General features: G+C 58.3%; 1 protein-coding gene across 1 annotated transcript in view; it reads right to left on the reverse strand.

Annotated features, from left to right (window-relative positions):
- Window positions 1–2283: 2283 nt before the first annotated feature.
- Window positions 2284–22206, reverse strand: part of LOC120395123 (1-phosphatidylinositol 4,5-bisphosphate phosphodiesterase gamma-1-like) — a 31849-nt gene continuing 11926 nt past the window's right edge. The window contains exons 13-28 of the mRNA XM_039519294.1: window positions 21727–21927; window positions 20156–20275; window positions 19009–19192; window positions 18343–18420; window positions 16881–16984; window positions 15261–15357; window positions 14392–14458; window positions 12735–12898; window positions 11955–12051; window positions 11287–11511; window positions 10518–10666; window positions 8800–8914; window positions 7768–7929; window positions 6645–6733; window positions 4867–5051; window positions 2284–4522 (exon numbers count right to left, since the gene is read on the reverse strand). Of these exons, the coding sequence (XP_039375228.1) occupies window positions 4471–4522; window positions 4867–5051; window positions 6645–6733; window positions 7768–7929; window positions 8800–8914; window positions 10518–10666; window positions 11287–11511; window positions 11955–12051; window positions 12735–12898; window positions 14392–14458; window positions 15261–15357; window positions 16881–16984; window positions 18343–18420; window positions 19009–19192; window positions 20156–20275; window positions 21727–21927 (2089 nt within the window). The 3' untranslated portion in view covers window positions 2284–4470. The remainder of the gene's footprint in view (window positions 4523–4866; window positions 5052–6644; window positions 6734–7767; window positions 7930–8799; window positions 8915–10517; window positions 10667–11286; window positions 11512–11954; window positions 12052–12734; window positions 12899–14391; window positions 14459–15260; window positions 15358–16880; window positions 16985–18342; window positions 18421–19008; window positions 19193–20155; window positions 20276–21726; window positions 21928–22206) is intronic.

The raw sequence follows: 22206 nt of genomic DNA on the forward strand, positions 1-22206 counted from the left end.
TTAACCTGGAGCACTGCAATGTGTTGGCTCCAGGAGCTGCCCCTTTTCCTTACAGATGAGGAGAATGATGGGCTGCATTTGGCCAATGTCCTGCTTTGAATCCAGAATTGAGAGCTAGCAGACAGACTGTAGAGGTCTCTGGGGTGAGTGAGGCAATGCACCAACAGAAAACAAGACCAACACCTGTGTGTATAAATATTGGCTAAATAGATTTATTTTCATACAAAGAATTCACAGATCTCCCTGCAGTGACACCAGCAGGACGCCTGATCCCCCATAGGGACACTCTATCCTCCTGCATGAGACCTACAATAACATCCTGACCCGATACCTGCCTGAAGCTGCTGCAAAGACCTGTCTTCCAGCTGCTGACTCCCTTGTGCTTCTTTTATTAGCCACTCTTGGAAACGTCAGTACCTGCCCCAGTGCCAGCGTCTCCTAGCACTTTCCAGGGGCTGACGTACAATTGTGCACCTCCTATTTAACGGGAGGGGAACCAGCATCTGGCTTCCCCCCTTCTCATCCACATGGGTCCAAAACAAATATTGAGTCAGATTCAGCCATGGTGTAGGTGGGCACAATTCCGCGGGCTTCAGTGCTTACACCCAGGCTGCATCTGGCCCACTGAGGCACCTCAGGCATTTTCCTGGCATCCCCCCCTTATTATGTTGCATTCACAACAATCCCAGAGCTGGGTGGACACGGGATCCTTCTTCTTGGACCCGAGATGCTGACTTTTGGAGCTGAGAGGTTGGACAACCCCTCACAACACAGGCATGAATCCAAAGTGGTTTCCTGCACTCCTCCTTTTATTTATCCTACTGGGGCTCTGGAAGGCAGGGAAGCTCTGTCTGGGATTCCTCGGAAGGGGTTTCACTTGCCCCTTCACTGCTCTCAGATCAGAGGTACTGTTTTTAAAAAGAAGGGATTTATGTAGGGGTGATGAAATAGCAGGGATCTGCAGCGCCTGGGAAGGCAGGGGAATCTCAGCTGGGCGTTTGGTTTCTTCCCAGCTCCCTTCTGTAGCCGTATGGCACTGTGGATTGCACTGCCAGCGGGACTCAGGAGACTGATGTCTATGGTCAGCTCTGCCACTGACCTGCTGGGTGATCTTGGGCAAGTCACTTCACCGCTTTGTGCCTCAGTGTCTCCTCTCACCTTTTGCCTGCCGTGTCTCTTTAGTAAGTTCTTTGGGGGTAGGGACTGCCTGTAACTATGTGTTTTTGCAGCACCTAGCACAATGCAGCCCATATATCAGCTATTGTCATACAAATAAAATAACAATAAAAATAATAATATAGCACATTTCATCCTGAAGGATCCCAAAGTGCTCTCTAGACTGATCTCTGAAATGCAGCCAGCTCTGGGGTGGGATGTGGCAGCTGTTTAACACCACACATCAACACCACACAAGTGTTTAAAGAAGGGCGAGAAGGATAAACTCTCTGACTAACTGCGCTGGGCATGCTAGATTGGCAGAACGTCGTTCCCTGAGCTGGAGTTTCGTGCGTACCCTCCTCCTACCCTTGTCCACTCCCGTCTCCTACTTTCTTCCATCCTGCACCACATGCCTGGAACAACCTCCCCATGATCACAGGCCGAGCTCCCTTTGCCTCCACCTTCCCCAAATGTGGCCTGCAAGCTCCAGTGACTGGGTCCTGTTTATGATCTGTCAACTGAGCAGGGCCCGCTCTGGCTATTTTGCGGCCCCAAGCAAAAAAAACCCCCACCAAAACCGTGCAGGGCGGTCGGAGCGGCGAAGCAAAAAAATAAAATAAAAACCGTGGAGGGCGGCCGGAGCCAGGGTGCAAACTTTCGGTGCCACTTATTTGGCGGCTCATGGCTGCCTCCCCTGGCCGCGCTGGCTAGCGGGACTCCCTGTGTTGCAGATGTGCCCCGGGCAGTGGAGTGCGTGCCCCGGCTAGCAGGGGGGAAGGGGGAGGGAGCGGGGGAGAGAGAGAGAAGGGGGGCAGCCAGGGCTTCCTTCTGCCGGGGTGCTCGCCAGTCGGCCCCTCCCGCCGCACTGCCTGCCAGGAGGGCTCCACAGCGCTCCCGCCTGCAGGTGAATTGAAGGTCGGCGGGGAGGGAAGGACGCGGGCTGCCAGGCTTGCTGCAGACCTGACACCGGCTGGGGCAGACGGAGCGTGCAGCCTACTCCCAGCAGGGTGCGCCCCTCCTCCGCGCCACCGCCCCCTACAGGGCGGCCGGAGTGGTGAACCAAAAAAAAAAAAAAAAGGAAAAAAAGGGCGGCCGTGCCATCAAGGTTTGAACGGAAAGCTGCCCCTTAGAATCTGCCGCCCCAAGCACGAGCTTGCTCGGCTGGTGCCTGGAGCCGGCCCTGCACCTGAGTTTAGACTGTCAGCCCTGTGAGGAAGCGGGCTGGTGTCGCTCCTCTATTTACAGCACCGCAGATGGGATTTGTAATGACAACAACAAAGGAACATGCCCAGGGCACTCACTGACTGCGGGTGGTCAGGGCCTTGGTTTTACATCCGCGCTGAAAGGTGACTGTCCCTGCAGAGTGCAGGCGGAGCTCTGCAAGCCTGACCCCCCTCCCTCATTCTGTGAGGTCTCTCAGGGGACAGGGCATCATTTCCACATGCCCTGATACTGAGGCTGGTCACAGAACCCTCCCCGCAGTTCATACACACATTGGAAAAAAAAATCGCAGCTATTTCTCGAGATCCCAGCACAGTTTCTGGGTCTACATCTTCCCTGTGCAGCTAAATGGCCTGGAAACCTCAGCACTGGCTCAGTGAGTGTCTCATCCATACTGGCACCCGCTGGAGATCCCAGCTGTTAGTATGTGACACCCGAAGGGCAGGGCAGCCTGTGTTCCTGCCCTGGGCAAGGGCTCAGAAGTGGGTCTGAGTGAGCCGGGCTCCTGTCTGTGGTGCCTAATCCTCGTCATTGTGTGATCGCGCCCGCTGATAGGCCTTTCTTAGGCCAACTCAAACGTGCAGGGAGGCAGCACGATCGGTTGGACGCCTGGGTCCGAAGCCACTGGCTTGTTGCATGCCCCCTTCCCTTCTCTGTGCCTCGGTTTCTTGGTTGGTCTGGTGAGGCGAACGATCCTGACTTGCCTCCCTGCCGGGGGTTGCGGAGCTGTCCAGCACTGGGACGATGGAAAGCCCTAGCTACGTGCAGAGTGCAGCTGGTTCTCAGTCCACCGATTCCTCATCCCGGTTCTCTGCACCCTTCTGCTCGACAAGCTAACGAGGTGATGGGCAGCGGGTAACGCAGAGGTGAAAAGCCCTTTCAGTGGCAATGACAAGAACCCCTTGACCTCAGCTGCACAAGGCCAGGCAGAGCCAGAAGCTCCACTCACCAGCCTGGGGCCGGGCAGCTCCCCAGGCTCTGATCTGCTCCAGGAGGAGGGAACTGCAGCCAGGGGGAATGGGAATGTACCTGTCTTACTGGAGCAGGCCTGGGAAGCCCCCCACAGCTGTGTGGCTCCCGCCGTCGGCCGTTCAGCCTGAGGCTCCCAGGGATGCACTGGGGCCTCTGCCCCCCAGCATGTCAGGGTGACTGGTAGTAGCTTTTGGCTGCCTCTTGGGAATGTCTGAGGGCAATTCAGACCGTTTATCTCGTTACAGAGCAGGAGCCTGGGGGTCACAGCAGCTCCCCAGGCCCTGCAGGCTCAGGGAGAGCTGCAACACATCAGCAAGTGTCACCCCGACTCTAAAGGGCCGTGGAGCAAGGGATCAAGCGCCAGCCTCCCAATAAATAAATAAATAGGGGGCAGGGTTTCCTCTAACGCTTGTGAGGGGAACAGCCAGGCAGAGCACACACCCTCCTGCTCCACACACTGCTCTGCCGGTGCCCCTCCATTACAACCTGCAGCCCCCCGGGCCAGTCACTCCTGCTACCCTTGGCACTCCCAGGGCCCCTGTGCGTGCGGTGGTTTTGTACGGCAGAGAAATGTCATCTAGGGACGCCACCGTGAACACAGACAGACTGGTGAGTTACGAAAGGATTTGAACCTACAGCTCCTGAGATGTCCCTCTTCCCTCCCCTCCCCCCTTTTGGAAGTCTCATGGTGGTGAAATTTTTTTTTTTTAAACAGATGTTGAAGCAGATCAGACTGACTGGGGATAAGGCGGCTGCTGGGAACCCCTGCCCCGGGTGGCTGCTCGAATCCTCTTGAGAACATTGCGCGCCCTGACACGTGACCCCTTTTCCATCTCATTGAAAAGCTCGGTTGTTACAACAGGAAAGGTGCTAACACAGCTCTGCACTCCCATCTTCAGAGCCACCTCTAGTTCTCTCCAGGTCCTGCAAGTGCTGCGGTTCTAGCAGCCAATGTCTCTTCCCCCCAGGGCAGCTGACGGATGCAGGGTGAGCGCAGCGAGCCAGCTGGAAAGGTGGACTGTTGAGGGGATGGCTGGTAGCAGCAGCCAGATCTCCTGCGGGCAAGGATTTCCAGGCTCCCCAGCAGAGGGCCCCAGCTGGGAGAGCCCCGCGGCTGGCTCAGTTGTGCTTGCTGGCCATCTGTCGATCTCTCTTCTTTTTCTCCATCAGCCTGGAGGGGGAAAGAATGTGTAACATGGCTTTGGACCGTTAGCCATGGCCCCCTGGGAGCAGACAGCAGATGTCTGCCCGCTTTACAGCTGCTCCCTAAGGGACTGGGATTTGTCACTGCATGAGAGGATAGTTAGGGAGGAGTGCATGTGTGATCACACTGCCCTCCAGTGGCTGGTCTACAGAGCTGATAAAGGACCTACTATTACTATAGCTAAGGGAGCGCTCCTTCAGCTGCGGGGGCAGCAGCCTGTTTTTTTCATGCTGAAGTAGCTGGGTTCTATCCCAGCTCCCCAGGATGGGTGGGTGGGTGGATGGGGTTTATCACGTGGGATCAGGACTCACTTCCTGTTGCGCACTTCGGTCAGCTCCATCAGCCGCTCCTTGGCTGCCCGCAGCTCATCCAGCCACTGCTGGTGGCGCAAGTCACAGTTGTTGCTGTGTTCGAAGCTCGAGACCCGGTTGGAGAGTTCACTGGCTCGGTCACGCAGCTGCTGGATGGAGGAGTACAGGTTCTCCTCGTCTTCTTCCTGCAACAAAGAGACGCACAGGGAGTCGGGAGCTGAGAAACTGGCCTGACCTCCTTGCTCCACCTTGAGAAACACACTCTCGTGAGGCAAAGAAGGGCTGCGGCTCTGGGTAGTCCAGGAGCCAGGAGTCCACTAGCCCTCCGGAGCTAGACAGCTGGCTTCTGAATCACTTTCGATCACAAGTGGCATGAGTTTGCCAGCCTCAGCATGGTTTCTAATAGGGATCCACATCCCCAACTGCCCCATCATTTAGTGACATGCAGACCCCTTAGTCAATTAATCCAATGCTTTAATTAACCCTCAGAGCCCACCCTGTGAGCCAGGACAGCATCTGAACCATTCTCCCCATTTCACAGATGGGAGAACTGAGGCAGAGAGGGGCAGGGCCTTGTCCAAGGCCACACAGTAAGTGAGTGGCCAAGCAGCAAGCAGAACCCAGTTCCTCTAACCACTATGTGACACTCTCCCTGGGGACCTTCCAGCTGCCCAGGACAGCTGAGCCCGACTGGCAGGCAGCAGTGAGGAATGCAGACTGCTCAGCTCCCAGGTGGGAGTGAAAGTGCCTCACACTGCTCCGCAGTGCCCTCTGCAGCTGGTGAGTGAGCAGTACCAAGCCACAAGGGGTATATCTAACTAGTGAAGTGTGGGTGCTCCTTAGTGCCTAGGCCGGTGGTTGCCTGGGCTTGCTTAGATTTTGCAAGGGCCCGGGGCTGAAGTCCGAGCCCCACTGCCCAGGGCAAAAGCCAAAGCCAGAGGGCTTCAGTCCTGGGTGGCGGGGGTCAGGTTACAGGCCCCTTCCTAGGGCTGAAGCCCTTGGGTCCCACCGAGGGCAGTGAGGGTTGGTCTTTGGCTTCCCGCTGCCCACAGCAGGGGGGTTCGGCCGGGCTCAGGCTTCGGTCCCCACTCCTGGGGTTGTGCAGTAATTTTTGTTGTCAGAAGAGGGTCGCGGTGCAATGAAGTTTGAGAACCCCTGGCTTAGGCCCTCGATCAGGGCACCCCTCCTTTGTCCAGCTACAGGTCCTGTGGGCACCGCACCAGCAGCCATGTTCAGCTGGCACCCACCACACTCACATCGGGATAGCAGTGCAGCTTGTGAAGACTACAGATCCCAGCATGCAGAGTTCCTAGGGGAGCTGAGCCAGAAGCTGCATTGCATGCTGGGACTTGCGGTCTCCATGGGCCACACCTCTGTCGGAAAGATGAGGCTTCCCTGCTGAATGCTATAGGTTGTCCCTGCCCTGCCTGTTTAAGCTTCGTCTTTGGTCAGCTGGCGTGGGCTGCTCAGATGCCCAGCAGTGCCCTGAGCTCCCAAGGCCGGTAAGCAGGGGAAGGGTCCCTATGGTGCAGCCATCACTACCTTCAGTTCTCCTAGCCAGTCCCTTCCTTCGGAGGCTGGCAGCTCTGCGGGGCGAGGCACTGGGCGGGGCAGGGGCGAGCCGGCTCTGCAGCGCTGTTCGAGTCAGAGCTGGGGCCGGGTGAGAAGGGAGTTTAGGAGCTGGCTAAAGACCAAAGGAGGCGAGTGACTTAAAGGCACCAGCCGATGCTGGGGACAGCCAGCTCCTGGTGGGTTGAGTCGTGTCACAGGCCGCTCACCTTGGCGTTGATGATTTCGATGTGGATGAGCAGGGAGGAGAGCTCCAGGTCCTCAGTGTAGCTGTTCTTCAGGGGCACTGACCGGTAGCCTGCAGGCAGCAGCGAGGTGATAACAACCCAGTCAGCATGGCTCCGCCTCAGCTCCCGCGCCGCCCTCCCAGCACGCCCGGGCCTCCGCCTCAGCTCCCGCGCCGCCCTCCCAGCACGCCCGGGCCTCCGCCTCAGCTCCCGCGCCGCCCTCCCAGCACGCCCGGGCCTCCGCCTCAGCTCCCGCGCCGCCCTCCCAGCACGCCCGGGCCTCCGCCACAGCTCCCGCGCCGCCCTCCCAGCACGCCCGGGCCTCCGCCTCAGCTCCCGCGCCGCCCTCCCAGCACGCCCGGGCCTCCGCCTCAGCTCCGCGCCGCCCTCCCAGCACGCCCGGGCCTCCGCCTCAGCTCCCGCGCCGCCCTCCCAGCACGCCCGGGCCTCCGCCTCAGCTCCCGCGCCACCCTCCCAGCACGCCCGGGCCTCCGCCTCAGCTCCCGCGCCGCCCTCCCAGTGCCCCGGGCCTCCGCCTCGGCTCCCGCGCGCCCTCCCAGCGCGCGGGCCTCCGCCTCGGCTCCCGCGCCGCCCTCCCAGCACGCCCGGGCCTCCGCCTCGGCTCCCGCGCCGCCCTCCCAGCGCGCGGGCCTCCGCTCGGCTCCCGCGCCGCCCTCCCAGCACGCCCGGGCCTCCGCCTCGGCTCCCGCGCCGCCCTCCCAGCACGCCCGGGTCTCCGCCTTGGCTCCCGCGCCGCCCTCCCAGCATGCCTGGGCACAGATGCAAGCAGCCAGGACCGGCCTCCTCACATGCACGCTCCTGTGCACACGCAGATGTTCTTGCACACTCCCCTGCAAACCCGGCAAGCTCACACTTTGTCCTTCCTGCCATCTCACAGCAACACATTCGTTTGGGAAGGGAGGGAGCTGGCAGGTTTGGGGCACCAGGGGATTGCTGGTGAGGACAGAGCTGGGAGGGGCGGGCACTGCCAGCTGAACAGGAGATGTCCTGGGGTGAGAAATCCCCATGCAGAGATGGCTCCGGTGACAGGCCTACCTAGGGGAGGGAGAGCGGAGAGGAGGGGCTGGCGGCAGGCAGTCTGTACCTGTTTTGAGGCCCTTGACGGGGAAGGTGGCCTGGGCCAGGAAGTTGGGGTCGCTGAACATGTCCTCCTCGTACACCACAAAGCGCAGGAAGGCAAACTCAGGGTTGTTGATGTCGAAGACGAACTGCTTGAAAAGCCACACGGGGTTCAGGCCGTTATCAGCTGGGGGAGAAGGGGGGGGGCAGTCAGCGCACAAGAAACACAAGCCTCCGAATGCCTTACGCCAGCAGGGAACAAAGGGGAGTGCCCGCCGCCTGGCATGGCAAAGGAGCTGGCTGGCGCGGGTGTGTGCGTGCATGACACATACCACTGGCCCTTGCGGTGTGTGTCTGTAGGGACCCGTCACCACCCCCTTGTGGCAGATGTCAGACCCACGCCGGGGTACACTAGTCCGGATGGACACATCACCGCTGCCTGCTGGAGTGCACGGGACTCGCTCAAGAGCGAATCGGTTCCATTACTGGCTGCTCCCGGGGGGAACGATGTTACTAACAGATCCCCTGTTCTAGGTTCATGCTGTCCCTGTAGATCCACCCTCTGCCACGGGGAGCAGTTTTAAGGCAGATGCACTGAGAGACCACGGGCTGACATGGCTCCTTTTATAGACGCCCTCTCCAGCCTTGAGGGGTCACAGCCCCTTATTAGGGCAATTGCTACATCACACATCTGGGGTCCGCACAGCCGCTCCAGAGGGGCCATTCATGGGGGTGCTGCCCCTCGCCACCCGAACACGCAGGCTTCCAATACCCTGAGAGCTGCAGGGCACGAGTTCTGGTCCTGCTGCCTCCGGTACTGAGGCTGACAAGCTGGGGGCTGTGTGCGGCATGCAGAAAGCTCAGGGCATTGTGTGGCAGAGCAGTCAGGCCCCTTGTATTCATGCTGCAATTAATGAACAGCCCAACCATGCAGGGAACCAGCTGAATGTCTGCCCAAGCCAGGTGGGGGATGAGCCTGCTAGCAGCATTCTGTTCGGCTACAGGAGAGGGCCCAGTTCTGTTCTCTGCGATGCTTGTTCCCCCTCCAGCTCCTCACCTACGACGTCCGTCTTGTTCTTGCTGCTGTCAAACTCCGAGCCGCAGACCTCCACCTCCACGAAGGGGCACACGATGCTCCTGCCATTCTTGGGGAGATGCCGGGCGCCTAGGATCTGGGGCGAGGAGGCGGAGATGCCGGGAAGAGACAAGCAGACTGCAGTGTTAGAACTGCTGCAGAATCCCAGCCAAGGGCACCAGACGGCCATGGCCCCATCACATTTTACCAGCCATAAGGGTGAGAGACAGAGCGGGGACAGGGGGATGGAGAAGAGTAAATGGGAGACGAGGTCTTGAGGGGGAAGAGGCCGCAGTGGGGCGGGACCTCATGGGGATGGGGTGGCATGGGGGGCGGGGCCATGGTTCAGGCACCAGTGGCCCCCTCCACACTTTTAGGAAGCTTCCGCCCAGGGGCAGCTCCAGGCCCCTGCACGCCAAGCGCGTGCTTGGGGCGGCATGCCGTGGGGGACGCTCTGCCGGTCGCCGGGAGGGCGGCAGGCGGCCCCGGTGGACCTCCCGCAGGTGTGCCTGCGGAGGGTCCGCTGGTCCCGTGGCATCCGGAGCCACGGGACCAGTGGACCCTCCACAGGCACGCCTGCGGGAGGTCCACCGGAGCCGCGGGACCGGCGACCGGCAGAGTGCCCCCCGTGGCGTGCCACCGTGCTTGGGGCGGCGAAATGGCTAGAGCTGCCCCTGCTTCCGCCACTCCTGATCCCAGCTCCTAGTCGCCTCATTTCTGACTCAATCTCTGTGCTGGGTTTCTGTAATGCCCATCTTTCGGGTCTGATCCTCCTCCCTAGGGATCCCCCATTCTGTCCTCAGGGGCAGCACAGTTATGACATTGTGTGTCCTAAATCATAATGCACCAGCAGGGGGCAGGCAGCGCCCTCCCAGGGAATGGGAGCAGCACACACCCGCTCCGGCCTCAGGGTTTTCCAGTGTCCCTGCACCCTCACTATTCTATTCTAGAGAGATTTTTATACCGTGCTCATCACAGTGGTGTCTAAGCACCCGCCTGTACTGCCACGTGATCCCACATCTGTCACATCCCAGGCCCAGGTCTTGTTGCTTATCTGATTGTAATTCTTGGCAGCAGAAACACTCAATCATGGAGCTGGGGGGCTTGACAAGATTCCTGACCTAGTCCCAGACGCTGCTCACCCTGCCCACTAGCATCCTGAATTCACCATCTTACTGACTCATCATAAAAAATGGCTCGCCCCACACAAGCAGGGAAGTAGAGTCTATATATATATATATATATATATATATATATATATATATATATATATATATATATATATATATATATATGGGGCATTGCCCCCTACAGGATGGAACCAGAACTGCTCAGCTGTGTGTCATAGGCTGTATACTGCTAACACCCAACAGAGATTCTCCTTGTGCTCAAGCACTGGGGCCTCCCGTGATTCTGGAGCAGGCTCTGAGCTCCCTGCCTGTGAGGGTGGGAGGGGTCACTGCACAGTGAAATATGTCTCTCTGTCATTGTCGCCTGTGTCGACACTGCCCTCTGTTACCCCCATGCGGCCACATTGGCTGCAGTGGGGTTCTATGGGTGTGACGGACATGAGGATTTGGCCAACGGCATTAATATATGAAAGAAACAGACATTAAGTGATTGATGGGCCTGAGGCGACAGGTCCCAGGACATGGGTCTCTTGGTCCCTCCCCCAAGTCCTAGGCTGGTCTCTCACTTACCTGGAGCTGCACAGTGATGGGTTCCACGATCTTCAGGCTGCTCTTGTCAAAGGGGTCAAACAAGTCGTCCCTCATGATGTCTGGCTGCAGGACGTAACCGCTGCGGCCTCCCAGCATGAACAGGGCCTGGTTCAACTGCATTGGTTTATCTGGAAGAAGCCCAAAGGCAGTAACCAATCAGCACATGGAAAGAGACAACGGGACGTTCAAAGGGGCAAAAACCAATCAGCACGTGGAGAACGGGAGAGAGGAATAATCCAAGTGGCAATGACCAATGAGCTGGGGGAGAAGCCCGTGTGGGGCCAGAGGCAGCACAGAGGCACGAGGTCTCCGTGCGGTGTGGAGGCATGAAGGGCATTGTGCAGAAGGCCCTGCCCCCGGCAGTGCTGTTGGTTGGGGGAGCTAATCCCCCCATTTCTCTCACACAGAGGCAAACCCATGCCTTGTGCCCCGATGGGAGCCAGTGCCGCGATCTCCCCAAACGGCACCTTGCAGTGCGTTCTGAGCCCTGCGTGGGAACAGCCTGTATAGTGGATGGAACCACCTGGAGTTGCTGGCAGTTGCGTCAGGCTGGCTCTTGGTCACATGACTGCAGGGTCTTACTTAAGGAAGCCATTCAGCTGTGGGATTATCTCCTCAGGGAAGGGAGGGGAGCCCCATTGCTCAGGACATTCAAAGCTGGCTGGGCAAAGCACCTCACGCTATGTGAAAGGAAGTGGATCTGTGCCCAAACTGCCCCGTGCCCACTGCTTTGGGGCTGGAGAGTTACCGGGGGTCTGGAAGTTAAGGGCCACCAGCTGGCTGCCGCAGATCCACATGGGCAGCGGGTCGTAGTTGGAGGAGTCCAGGCGCTGGCCCTTGGGGTAGACGCGGCTGAGCTGGCGCCGGTTGTACTGCAGGAACTTCTTGCCCTTGCTGCGGTTGGCGTACTTCTCGGCCTTGGTCTCGGGGAAGGAGGACATGTCCCGATAGCAAGCCTTGTCTGTGCCGATCTCTGCAAGGACAACGGGCAGGGTTGGCGGGTGGCCACCAGGGGCCCTCGCTAGGGAGGTATCAGGGTGCTCTGGAGCCTGGCACATCAGTGACGCCCACTGAGGACAGTTGTTCCCTAGGCTGGCAGTCCCCACCGTGAACTTTCCTCTGCCTGAACTTAGGGCACAGCCTCCACATGGGGCCCACTGCCCACCTACCACTGCACTTGCTATGGAGCTCGGCTGCTCTGAATCCTGGCGTGGAGAGGGGTGGCTGGTTGGAGGGGCTGGAGCTGGGCAGTTCTGTTGGGGACCAGAGCTGGCTGGGACAGCCAGGCAGGGCCTGGAGGGAGCAGCTGTTTGGATGGGTGGGAAGGATCTTCCCAGGGCCTGTTTGGTTCCCATCCACACTGGCAACACCGCTCGGAGGGCTCAGTCAGTGACGCAGTAGCAGCTGGGGCCTTACTCTCTTCATCAAATGGCACCGGGCGGCAGTAAACGACCAGCTCGGAGAGCTCCAGGGCGATCTTCTTCCTCCGCTCCATGATCTTCCCCTCTTGCATCTGCGCAGGGAAAGGCAGGCGCTCAGGTCACTGCCCAGAACGCAGAGAGGCCACAGAAACATGAGCCACCAACACACCCTGCACAAACGGCCTGGCAGAGCCTGTCTGTTAGGGCTGGGCACCACGTCCTCACCCGTGGCAGGGATGTTTCAGGGGAACCACTGAGTCCTGCAAAGCAGCCCATGCTCACACTCCCCTTCCAGACAGAGGTGCATCCTCTGGAGACTACAGGTCCCAGGATTCTGTGCTCCATAATGAACCACACAGCCTTCCACTGAGATTGCTTTGGAGGAATGCATGCTGGGAACTGTAGTTTTCAAGGGTTGCACCTCCATATTCGGGATGATGGTGGCTACAACCTCCTTCCTTTAATGGATCCCTTCAGCTGCCAGCAGATCCCCGAATGGGCAAAGTGTGGGCATTACCCCTTAGCTTTAGTGCTCACTGTATCTCGGACCCAAGCGTCAAGGTAAGCTAGAGCCTGAGGGAGTGGAGCTGCACCTCCCCCAGACAGGGAGTGGGGAACGCTCTGCCTTCCTGGGTGCCATGGCACCCCCCCAAAGTCAGCCCCAACCCCCACCTTTGTGAGGCACATTGGTCCTGGCCTGGATGTTTGTTAGGGTCACTCTAATGGCGACAATGAACGCCACTGACACTCAAAGCAGACGGCTCCTTTCACTCACCCTGGCATCTGCGTTCTGTGTGGCCTCCCGGATCTTGGCCACCCAGTCGTTGAGTTCCTCCTGTGTGTCTGCAGCCACGTCCAGTGATTGGGACGGGTGGGACATCTGCTGGGAATGGATGGTGAAGACAAATGGTTTGGAGCTCCTCCCGTCTTTGGAGATAACTATAAGGACATCAGAGGGGGCTTTACTTGGAGAGATTCCCAATGGACAGCTCTGTGGAGCGAAGGACCCCTCTAGGGTCCTGCTCTCCAATCTGCTGCACACGGGGGGTGGAGTGGGGCTCGGCTCCTTCCTCTGACGCAACATCGCCGCTGGCAGAGCGTCAGAACCTCGCGTGAAACCTGGTCTTCTGTCGCCCTGTGCAGCCCTGCGCTACCCAGGGCGCTTGGGCCAGCTGATTGACGCAGGGTATGATTCCTGACTCCCCTCCCAGTGGTGTCACTCACACCATGGGAAACCGGGGGAGGAACCGGGGGAGGAAAGGCTCTTAGCCTGACCTCCCTCTTATTCACCTCAAGCCAAGAGGGACACGGGAGGCTCTGCATCTCACAGCCTGTCTCAGGAGGTCCTGAGTTCCCTCACTGTCCTCTGCCTTCCACGGGGCTGGCGGTGCTCAGCACCCCCAGGACTGGGCCCTAAAGCTCTGACAGTTCTCCGGAGAGGGCCTCAGCTCTGAGGCAACGTGCTCGGATCTACCGCCTAGGAAAGGGATGGGAGCTGCCCGGGAATGGGCTGGGCCTTCAGCCCAGGCCAGTTAAGCTGTAGTAAAGGCCATTCAGCAAATCTGCCTCTGGGGTGGATTCAGCTTCCTCCTAGGGCTTGGGGTGCTCAACACTGACTGTCGGCTTCACCTCTCCTTGTGAGTCCCCTTCCTTCTGAGTCCCGATTGCTAGGACAAACGGGGGCCACGAGATAGCAGCTCCCTTGCAGCCAGGCCTCGGGCAGGGCCACAGCTGGGAGAGCTGCAGCCAGTCACATGGGAGCATGGGCTCCTTCCTAGCAGCTCAGAAGTCACTGCCGACCTTCGCAGAGGTGCCTGCTACAAAGCTCTGGAGAGACAGGGGCGCTCCAGAGCCTGCTCTTTGGGGTGCAGTAAAGGCATTGCCTACCTCCCTTTGGATCACTTTACACAGTACTCCACAGCCCCACTCACAGGAAACCCCCCACAACTTATTACACCGAGGGATCCAAGGTAGGAATCCAGCCAGGAGGGAACGGGTCCAGATCCACCTTTTAATAATGATGATGATACCCAGCTCCTATAGAAAATTCTACCTATAGCTCTCCATGCACTTTACAAAGGAGGTCAGTATCCCCATTGTACAGATGGGGAAACTGAGAGATAGAGACGGTGAACTGACTTGCCCAGGCCAGTCACAGAGCCAGGAATAGAACCCAGCACTCCAGAGTTCCAGTCTGGTGCTCTATCCACTAGACTGCACTGCCTCCAGATGGGCAGCTGCACGAATCACCCAGCCAGGTGCTCCAGGCAGGAGTGGCACCCATGCAAAAGGTGAATACTCCAAATGCGGCTCCTGTTAGAAGAGGCTTCTGTCTCCAGCAGTGTCTCATGGTTAAATACCCTCCCCCTCTCCTCCCGAAACGATACATTCCAGAACCTCTCACTCCGCCGGCGACAGTTACAGACACTCACCTACATGGCAGGACGGTACGTCAATGAACCCTTTCAGGAAGTTCCCCAGGGGGCTGTTTTCTGCCGACTGGAAAAGAGGAAGGGATGGGGCAGAGAAAGGCCAGTTACCAAGAGAAATACAGACAGACCTCTGCTTTCAGGCCAGTCTGGGCCTTTCTCCTGCTGTATTTGCAGTACCGAGCGGAGGGGCTGGAAAGCGGTAGTCAAGAGAGTTTCCGATCTAACCCTCTCGTCTGAGTTGCTCCAAAGGGCCAGCTTTCTGGACAGAGGTTTTCCAGGATGGGTCCCTAGACCCTGCCTAAGCTTGAGGCAAAATCATTGCAGCTGTTTTTGAGTAAAGCAAAGGTGGGGAAATCCACTTCTCCCACTTATCAAGCAGGTTTTAAACAGGGCTGTATCGGACGGGTGGAGAGAGACACCAAGGCGGGAGAGGAATCATTCAGGGGGTTGCAGTTTGGGGTGGTGAGATGAACTTCAGAAGGAAAGAAGGCTGCTGGGATGGAGCACTGTATGCTGGGAGCTGTAGTTTCCTTGGGCCCCTACTCGACACTAAAGGTGAGGGTGGTTAGAATTCTCAGCATCGCTTGGGCTCCAGGTAGGGTGACCAGACAGCAAATGTGAAAAATCAGGACAGGGGATGGGGGGTAATTGGAGCCTATATAAGGAAAAGACATAAAATCGGACTGTCCCTATAAAATCAGGACATCTGGTCACCCTAGCTCCAAGGAAGTTGGCAACCTGGCCAGGTTTGGTGCCTGTGGCTTATTAGCAACAGGGGCGGCCTGTTAGTGGTGTTCAGGACAGCTGAATGGGTCCCTCAGATTGTGGTGGAAGGTGGGGAAAGAAGCCAGCGTGGGGGCTAAACTCACAGCCTCGTCCTGCTCCTGTACCAGCACGTTCATGATCTCCTCCACGTAGTTGGCTGGGAACCACAGCTGCTTCTTGCCCCCGTAGTCTCCTCGCCACCTAGAAGGGGTAACAGGAACAAGGCAAGCACACTGACTCAGGGGGACTAGGGATGTGAACACTGCACGCAATGTCAGGGGAACAGGGAAACAGAAAAGGAGCCATTAAAACACGTCTCAGCAACACGCACAGGGCACGCAATTCCTGTAGCCGCCCGGAGCAGCAGCTGAAGCCGGGGTGATGTCTGCTGAGCTCCACTCTGCAGGAAGCCTGGGGCATAGAGCAGGGCACAGAGAACCGCTGGAGGGTTTGGTTGCCTGGTAACCGGCCAGTCGTCCCGTGGTTAGAGCAGGGACGTGGGGGAGTCAGGATTCCTGGGTTCCACTGCTGGTTCTGCTGGCGTGTCCAGGGCAAGTCACTTCTCCTGACTGCCTCACTTCTGCCATCTGCCCTGACTTCTACCCAGGGCTGTGAGTCTTAACGAGCGCTTAGGAGGGGCCAGAGAAGGGCAGAGATTTAACACGAGTGTGGGCTCTCAGGGCTGCCCTACACTACACAGGTAGGTCGGCTTAAGTACATCACTCCGGGCTGTGAAAAACATCACGCTCTGGCTGGTGTACTGAGGCCAACCTAAGCCCTAGCGCTGACACCAGCTGGTGATGGAGGAATTCTTCTCCCGACCTAGCTACTGCCTCTCGGAGAGGGGGATTAACGACAGCAGAGGAAGAGCCCCTCCCATCGCTGGAGCAAGTGTCTGCGCTGCAGCTGTGTCGCTGCAGCCCTTCTAGTGTAGACGCACCCTCAGTCTCAGGCTGAATCAGCACTTGCTGGGTCACAGGTGATTGGGCCGTGGAGTGGAAGCCCCAGGCTGGCCTCCCCTGGACCACCCTCCGCAGGGTGGCTCAGGGGACTGATCAGCCCGGAGCGTTGCCTGTTAGCGCTTGTGCCAGCAGGGAGCGAAGGAGCCAGAGGAGCTCGGTCCTGGCGAGGGCAGTGTAGCTCCACCACAAGATGTTCGCAGCAGGCATATGGCACAGCTGTCCCTGACTGGGGAGAGCACTGGGCATGCCAGGGATCAGGCGTCCCATCAGATGTCCGGACAGTAAGTAGGAAGAAGGACTCCACCTTGCTGGTAGAGAGCATCTGGGGCCGCTTGTGGCATGTGGGTTACACCACTGGTGTCCTTTCAGCTCTGGTGAAAGAGCCCCTGCTCGGGGCCTAGCCCCGCAGGCCAGGACGCAGATGGCCCCCATGAGAAAAAGGGGGATCTCCCGACAGGCCCCCAGTGTCAGTAATTTGGGTGGTGAGCCGGCCAGGACTGAGCCAACAAGGAGACACCCAGCTGCTCATGAGCAGAGGAAAGTCCTTGGGAGAGGAGTGTCTCCCCAGAGCAATCAGACAAAGCAACATCAGACACCTCGTGTTATCCTGAGCTGTGGCCTTTCTTCTTGACTCCACAGCACCCTGGCCCCACCGTGATCTGATAAGAACGCCCTTTCTAGGCAGGGGACCCCCTCCTCCGGGACAGCCAGGCAGTGCCAGGAGAGGAGTGGACCCCTGACCGGACGGGAGGGAGAACTCACCAGCCTCCATCCTGCTTGTCCACGTTGTGGATGATGGCCTGTTTGCAGAACGAGAGCTCGTCTTCCCGCTGGGCTTTGTAATCGTAGAGGGCCTTCACCGTACACTGGGGAGCAGAGCAGACACACACTAGCCTTAGCAGTTACGAGCCCAGCATTCCTGGGCAGGGAACGCTGCAGAAGAAAAACTGCAAAGGAATATAAAATAGCTCCCCAGGCCTTGATCTCAGGTAACTGAGGACTCTCTCAATATATATATCATGAGTGTCAATAAACAATTTAGATGGGCGATGATGCAGCTGGAAGCAGCCATATTGTCAACCCAATCCCCTGTGTCCAGACAGAAGCATCTGTGCTGCTGGCAGAGACAGAGAACCACAGATTTCCACAGCTCTTCTAGGGGCACGTCAAAGGTTTTTCCACTGTCTCTCCAGACAGGTTTGGGGGAAGAGAAGGACAAAGCTTGAGTGTGGGCAGAGTGGGAGCCGGGAGTCTCTGCCGGCCGCTCTGATGGCATGCCTGCCGTGCCCTGCTCCTTGTTGGGATAATCATCAAGGGCCTGACCTGCCACAGTTCCCATTGGGACTGCGTAGGGAGTATGGGAGGCAGATTCAGGCCCTAAGGTGGCAGCTGCTCTGGCTTACAGACCTGCCAAGAGAGCAGGGGAGATTCTGAAACATCTCCAGGTCTTCACTGCAGTCTCCTGGTCTAACGCACAGACTCTGCGTCACTGCCATCTACGGCAGCAGAAAAGTCCGATTTCCTTTTCAAGGTTGCAAACGGTTTTGAATATAACCAGCGAAGAGCTCCCTTTGGGCTAACGCGTCCCGTGTTTGGTCTCGGCCCAAGGGTTCACTTGTTGGGAGGGGAAGTTTAAGGTGCAGTGGTGCCTTGAAAAGTGATTCGATAAGTGCCCCCAGGGGGCTCCATGTTTATTCTCTCACTGACACCAGATCCAGCCCGCGCTGCTGATACATAAAGAGCTGTTTTTTCTAGCTACTAGTGCTGAAAACGCTGCCCAGGATCTGAGAGTCAGGCTGGGTCTTTCTGGTCCCTGCATCACCAACTAAAGATTCTGCCGTCGGAGCTCCGCTACTGTAACAGTTCTGCGGGTGAGCTGGAATAGACCCCTGCTCTCGCGCTCCAAGCCGCACCGGCTCTGCAGGGCTCACCGGTCCGACAGAGAAGGGATCCAACATAACCCTTTCAAGTGAACGCTGAGTGTCAGACGCCTGGGTCTGCAGCCGGGGGTGGATGCCAGGGGCACAGAATGACGGGATACGCAGGCTGCAGTTCCCAGGATGGCTGGGTGACTGCTGGGAGTCCCAGACACTTCTTGAACGGGCAGCAAGTCGGAACAAAGTATCACCCAGTTCCCAGGCACCACGTGAATCCCTCTCCCCCTCCTCCTGCCCTCCCTGTGCCACGCAGCCCTGGGGGGAGTCCCCGGCCCAGGCTCTCTTACCCTGGCCATTGGCATCTTGTTGGCCTCCACGTAGAAGTGAGGGGTTCGCACTTCATACAGGGCTCCATAGTCCAGCTCCTGCAAAGGACAGGAGGCAGCGGTAACATGGGAGGCAAGCCCACAAGCTTCCCCCCTTCCCCCTCTCCTGGGGGAGAGGAAGGGACCTGTGTACATCCCCACTAGAAAAGAGGAGATGTGAATAGAACATTCCTTCATGGAGCACTAGACAGCGGGCTGGGAGCTCCCCCTGTCATGGGATGGGGCATTCCCTTTCGTACCCCTAGGCTATGTCAGGCAACTGGGGTCAGTCTGGAAAGATCTGTCTCTTCCCCGCACTCCTGTGTGTCACACCTTGATTACAACCTCCAGAGTGGCCCTGGGATCAAGCCAGAGCACTGCATGCTGGGAGATGTAGTCTGCACTTGCTGCACCTCTGCATAAGGATTAGAGCACCGGCAATCTGATTAGCCAGTCCCTGGGACTCTGGGCAACTTGCCAATGCACCCCCTGAGCAAAGTTTAGGAACCCCAGGATGCAGCCATGTTTGGCTTTTCCAAGATTCTGTGGGGTGGCCATACAGCCCCCCCATATTTACCACACTGCCCAGCTGCATTGCCCCTCTTCCCCGATGCCCGCCGTGGGATTCCCCTGCCCCCCAGGACTCACAGCGGTGCCCATCTTCTCCAGCGTCTCCTCGTTGATGGGGTAGCGGAGTTTCATCTTGCGGTAGAGCGGGTGCTTCTCGTAGTAGCTCACCAGATCCACCAGGCTCTCGAACTCGGCGGAGCTGCCCAGCATGAAGAGCCGGCCCTCCTGCTGGATGCGGCAATGCTTGATCTTGCCCTCCGCTCTGTTACCAACACAGCCCAAAGGGCACATGAGGAGGGGCTGGCTGGGGAGGCGGGGGAGGGGGGACGTGCCTTCTGTTTTTACAAACTGCAGAGGGGAATCATTTCACCCACCCGGAGATGCAGCCACCTCTGGGGTGGACGGCAGCAATTGGGGAACAGCACACAGCAGCTCTGCACAGCGGTTCAGGAAAGGAACGAAGACGATCCCCGTGTCCAAGTGGCTTATCGTGGGAGGTTTCTCCCCAGTGGGAATGCACCCAGGACACTGGGGTAATATTCTGACTCACAGTAAGTTCCACGGGGGTATCTACTGACTAGAGCAAGAGCTCACTTTTCCATGCAATCTACAAGACGGCACGACTGCCTCCCAGCAGCACGCTGTGTCATCGGTCAGTACTGAGCAGCAGCCCCAGCACAGCAGCGAGTTACCCACAGCACGCCCGGTATGTTTACCCTGCAGTTAGACACCCGTGGCTGGCCCATGCCAGCTGACACGGGCGGGCGGGGCTGTTTAATTGCAGCATAGATGTTCAGGCTTGGGTTGGTGCCCTGCGAGGTGGGAGGGTCCCAGAATGTCTACACTGCAATTAACAGCCCGAGTCAGCTGGCATGGGCCAGCCAGGGGTGTCTAACTGCGGTGTAGACAAACTCAGCCAGTCCTGAGGGAAGGGAAGAGGACCCCTAGCGACTTATCAACACAGCTTCCTGCAGCAGCAGCTTTCCTTGAAGGTCCCCGTCCCAGAACCCATCCAGCCCAACTGTGCTCAGCTAATGAGACTGGAGAAAATCACGTGCAAGCACATGGCAGGGCACAGGGCTGGGAGGAGAGACAGCAATGGCTGCACACTGTAGCCTTTGAGTCCAGCGGGTCAACAAGGAAACAAGTCTGCTGCTTCTCAGCTCAGGCCCCAGTGACGGGTTTGGCCGACTGGCCAGCTCGACCCTGGGCAGCTCGCACTCACCTGAAGGAGATAGCATAGGAGTTGGGCTCGCTGCGTTTGCGCAGCAGGAAGGCTCCGTCCCGGGGCACCCTCATCAGCATGTGCTCGGCCTGCAGGCGGGACAGGTTGGCATGGTACCACCTGGGCCAGGAAAGAACACACAGCAGGATCAATGCATCATCTAGACCCTGTGCCATGGCATTGACTCAGCAAATGAGAGAGGGGCCGACTCTCTTCAATCTCCTAGTCCAGGGGTGGCCAACCTGTGGCTCCAGAGCCATGTGCGGCTCTTCAGAAGTTAATATGCGGCTCCTTGTACAGGCACCGACTCCAGGGCTGGAACTACAGGCGCCAACTTTCCAATGGGCTGGGGGGGGCTCAACCCCTGGCTCTGCCACAGGCCCTGCCCTCACTCCACCCCTTCCCGCCCCCTCCCCTTAGCCTGCCGTGCCCTCGCTCCTCCCACTCCCCTCAGAGCCTCCTGCACGCCATGAAACAGCTGACCAGGAGGTGCAGGAAGGGAGAGGGAGGCGCTGATTGGCAGGACGGCTGGTAGGTGGGAGGTGCTGGGAGTGTGTGAGGTGGAGCTGATGGGGGGCTGCTGACGTATTACTGTGGCTCTTTGTCAATGTACATTGGTAAATTCTGGCTCCTTCTCAGGCTCAGGTTGGCCACCCCTGTTCTAGAGCATGGGAGTCCAGTTCTGGCTCTCCACCCTCCAGGGGCCCCAGGGAGACATCTGATCTCTTGCCTGTATTAATGTACCGGCTGAGTGTCTAGGTGTGAGACCTGCTCTCGTGTGTGTATCTATTGCACTAGGAATCAGGTCTGCTCAAACGTGCGGATGCACGCCCATGGATGTGTGCACTCCCCATGCTGCCCGTGTGCTGTTCTGCCGGCGATCACAGTCTTGGCTATATGTGGCCTGAGATTATTTACACATGAAACCCCTGTTCCCCATGGGTATCCCCAGGAAATAAGCAGACTGAGGGAACACCTAGTTCCCTGGGACTTGCGGGGGTCATTTCCTCTACAAAAAAATAGCCACTGCTAGGGCTATAGGCCAGAATCTCCCCCCATCCAGGCTCCTGCCCCAGAGCTCGATGTGGTGCCTCACTGACACCCCATAACAGAATAGCAGCAAAGAATCCTGTGGCACCTTATAGACTAACAGGCGTTTTGGAGCATGAGCTTTCGTGGGTGTATACCCACGTCGTTTGGTGCATGCCACTGGGTTTTCACCCACGAAAGCTCATGCGCCCATACGGCTGTTAGTCTATAAGATGCCACAGGACTCTTTGCTGCTTTTACAGATCCAGACTAACACGGCTCCCCCTCTCATAACAGAATAGTTCCACTGGCGACATCGCCTCAGTCAAAGAGGAAGTGCAGCCCCAGTGACACCTCATCTCCGGCAGGGGGTGCTGGATCCGGGCTGCATGGTTCAGCAGAGGGTGCTCGCTGGAGAGGCGGGGAGAAAAGCGAGGCAAAGAGGAGAGAGGCGCTGTGTGGAGACGACCAAGGGCCGGAAGGACAGGGAGAGGAGCAGAACAAAGGGGAGAGGGGAAAGGGAGGAGAGGTGACACACTTACTCTTTGCTCTCGTGGGCGTTGGGCTGCGGCACGGGGTCTGTGAGCCTCATCTCAAACTCATTGCACCGCAGCGGCACCTCGCGGTAGTGGCAGATCAGGCTGTAGAGGCTGTCGAACACCAGGTTGTCCGTCAGGTAGAACTTGGTGGTGCCGGCTTCCTGCCGGGAGTGGATACGGCAATGCTGGACTCGGCTGGACCGCCTGCAGCGGGGACAAGAAGGGATCGGCAGGGTCAAGCACAAACCACGTCTCCCTGCAGCTGCCCAAACCGGCGCACAGTGGATGGGGGGGAAGGGCAACCCTTTGCACCAGTCCTGGCGGGGTGTGGGGAGATGACCGGACAGCAACGAACATCCCAAGTCACAATGCGAGGTTTGGCTCGAGACTCCCAACATTCGGGGGTTGGAGCTGGGCTTCGGTTCCGCTCGATACTGAGATAGCAGCCAGCCAGTCGGACATAGGGTGACCAGACATCAAGTG

The sequence above is a fragment of the Mauremys reevesii genome, unplaced genomic scaffold, assembly GCF_016161935.1.
Source record: "Mauremys reevesii isolate NIE-2019 unplaced genomic scaffold, ASM1616193v1 Contig96, whole genome shotgun sequence".
Classification (NCBI taxonomy): domain Eukaryota; kingdom Metazoa; phylum Chordata; order Testudines; family Geoemydidae; genus Mauremys; species Mauremys reevesii.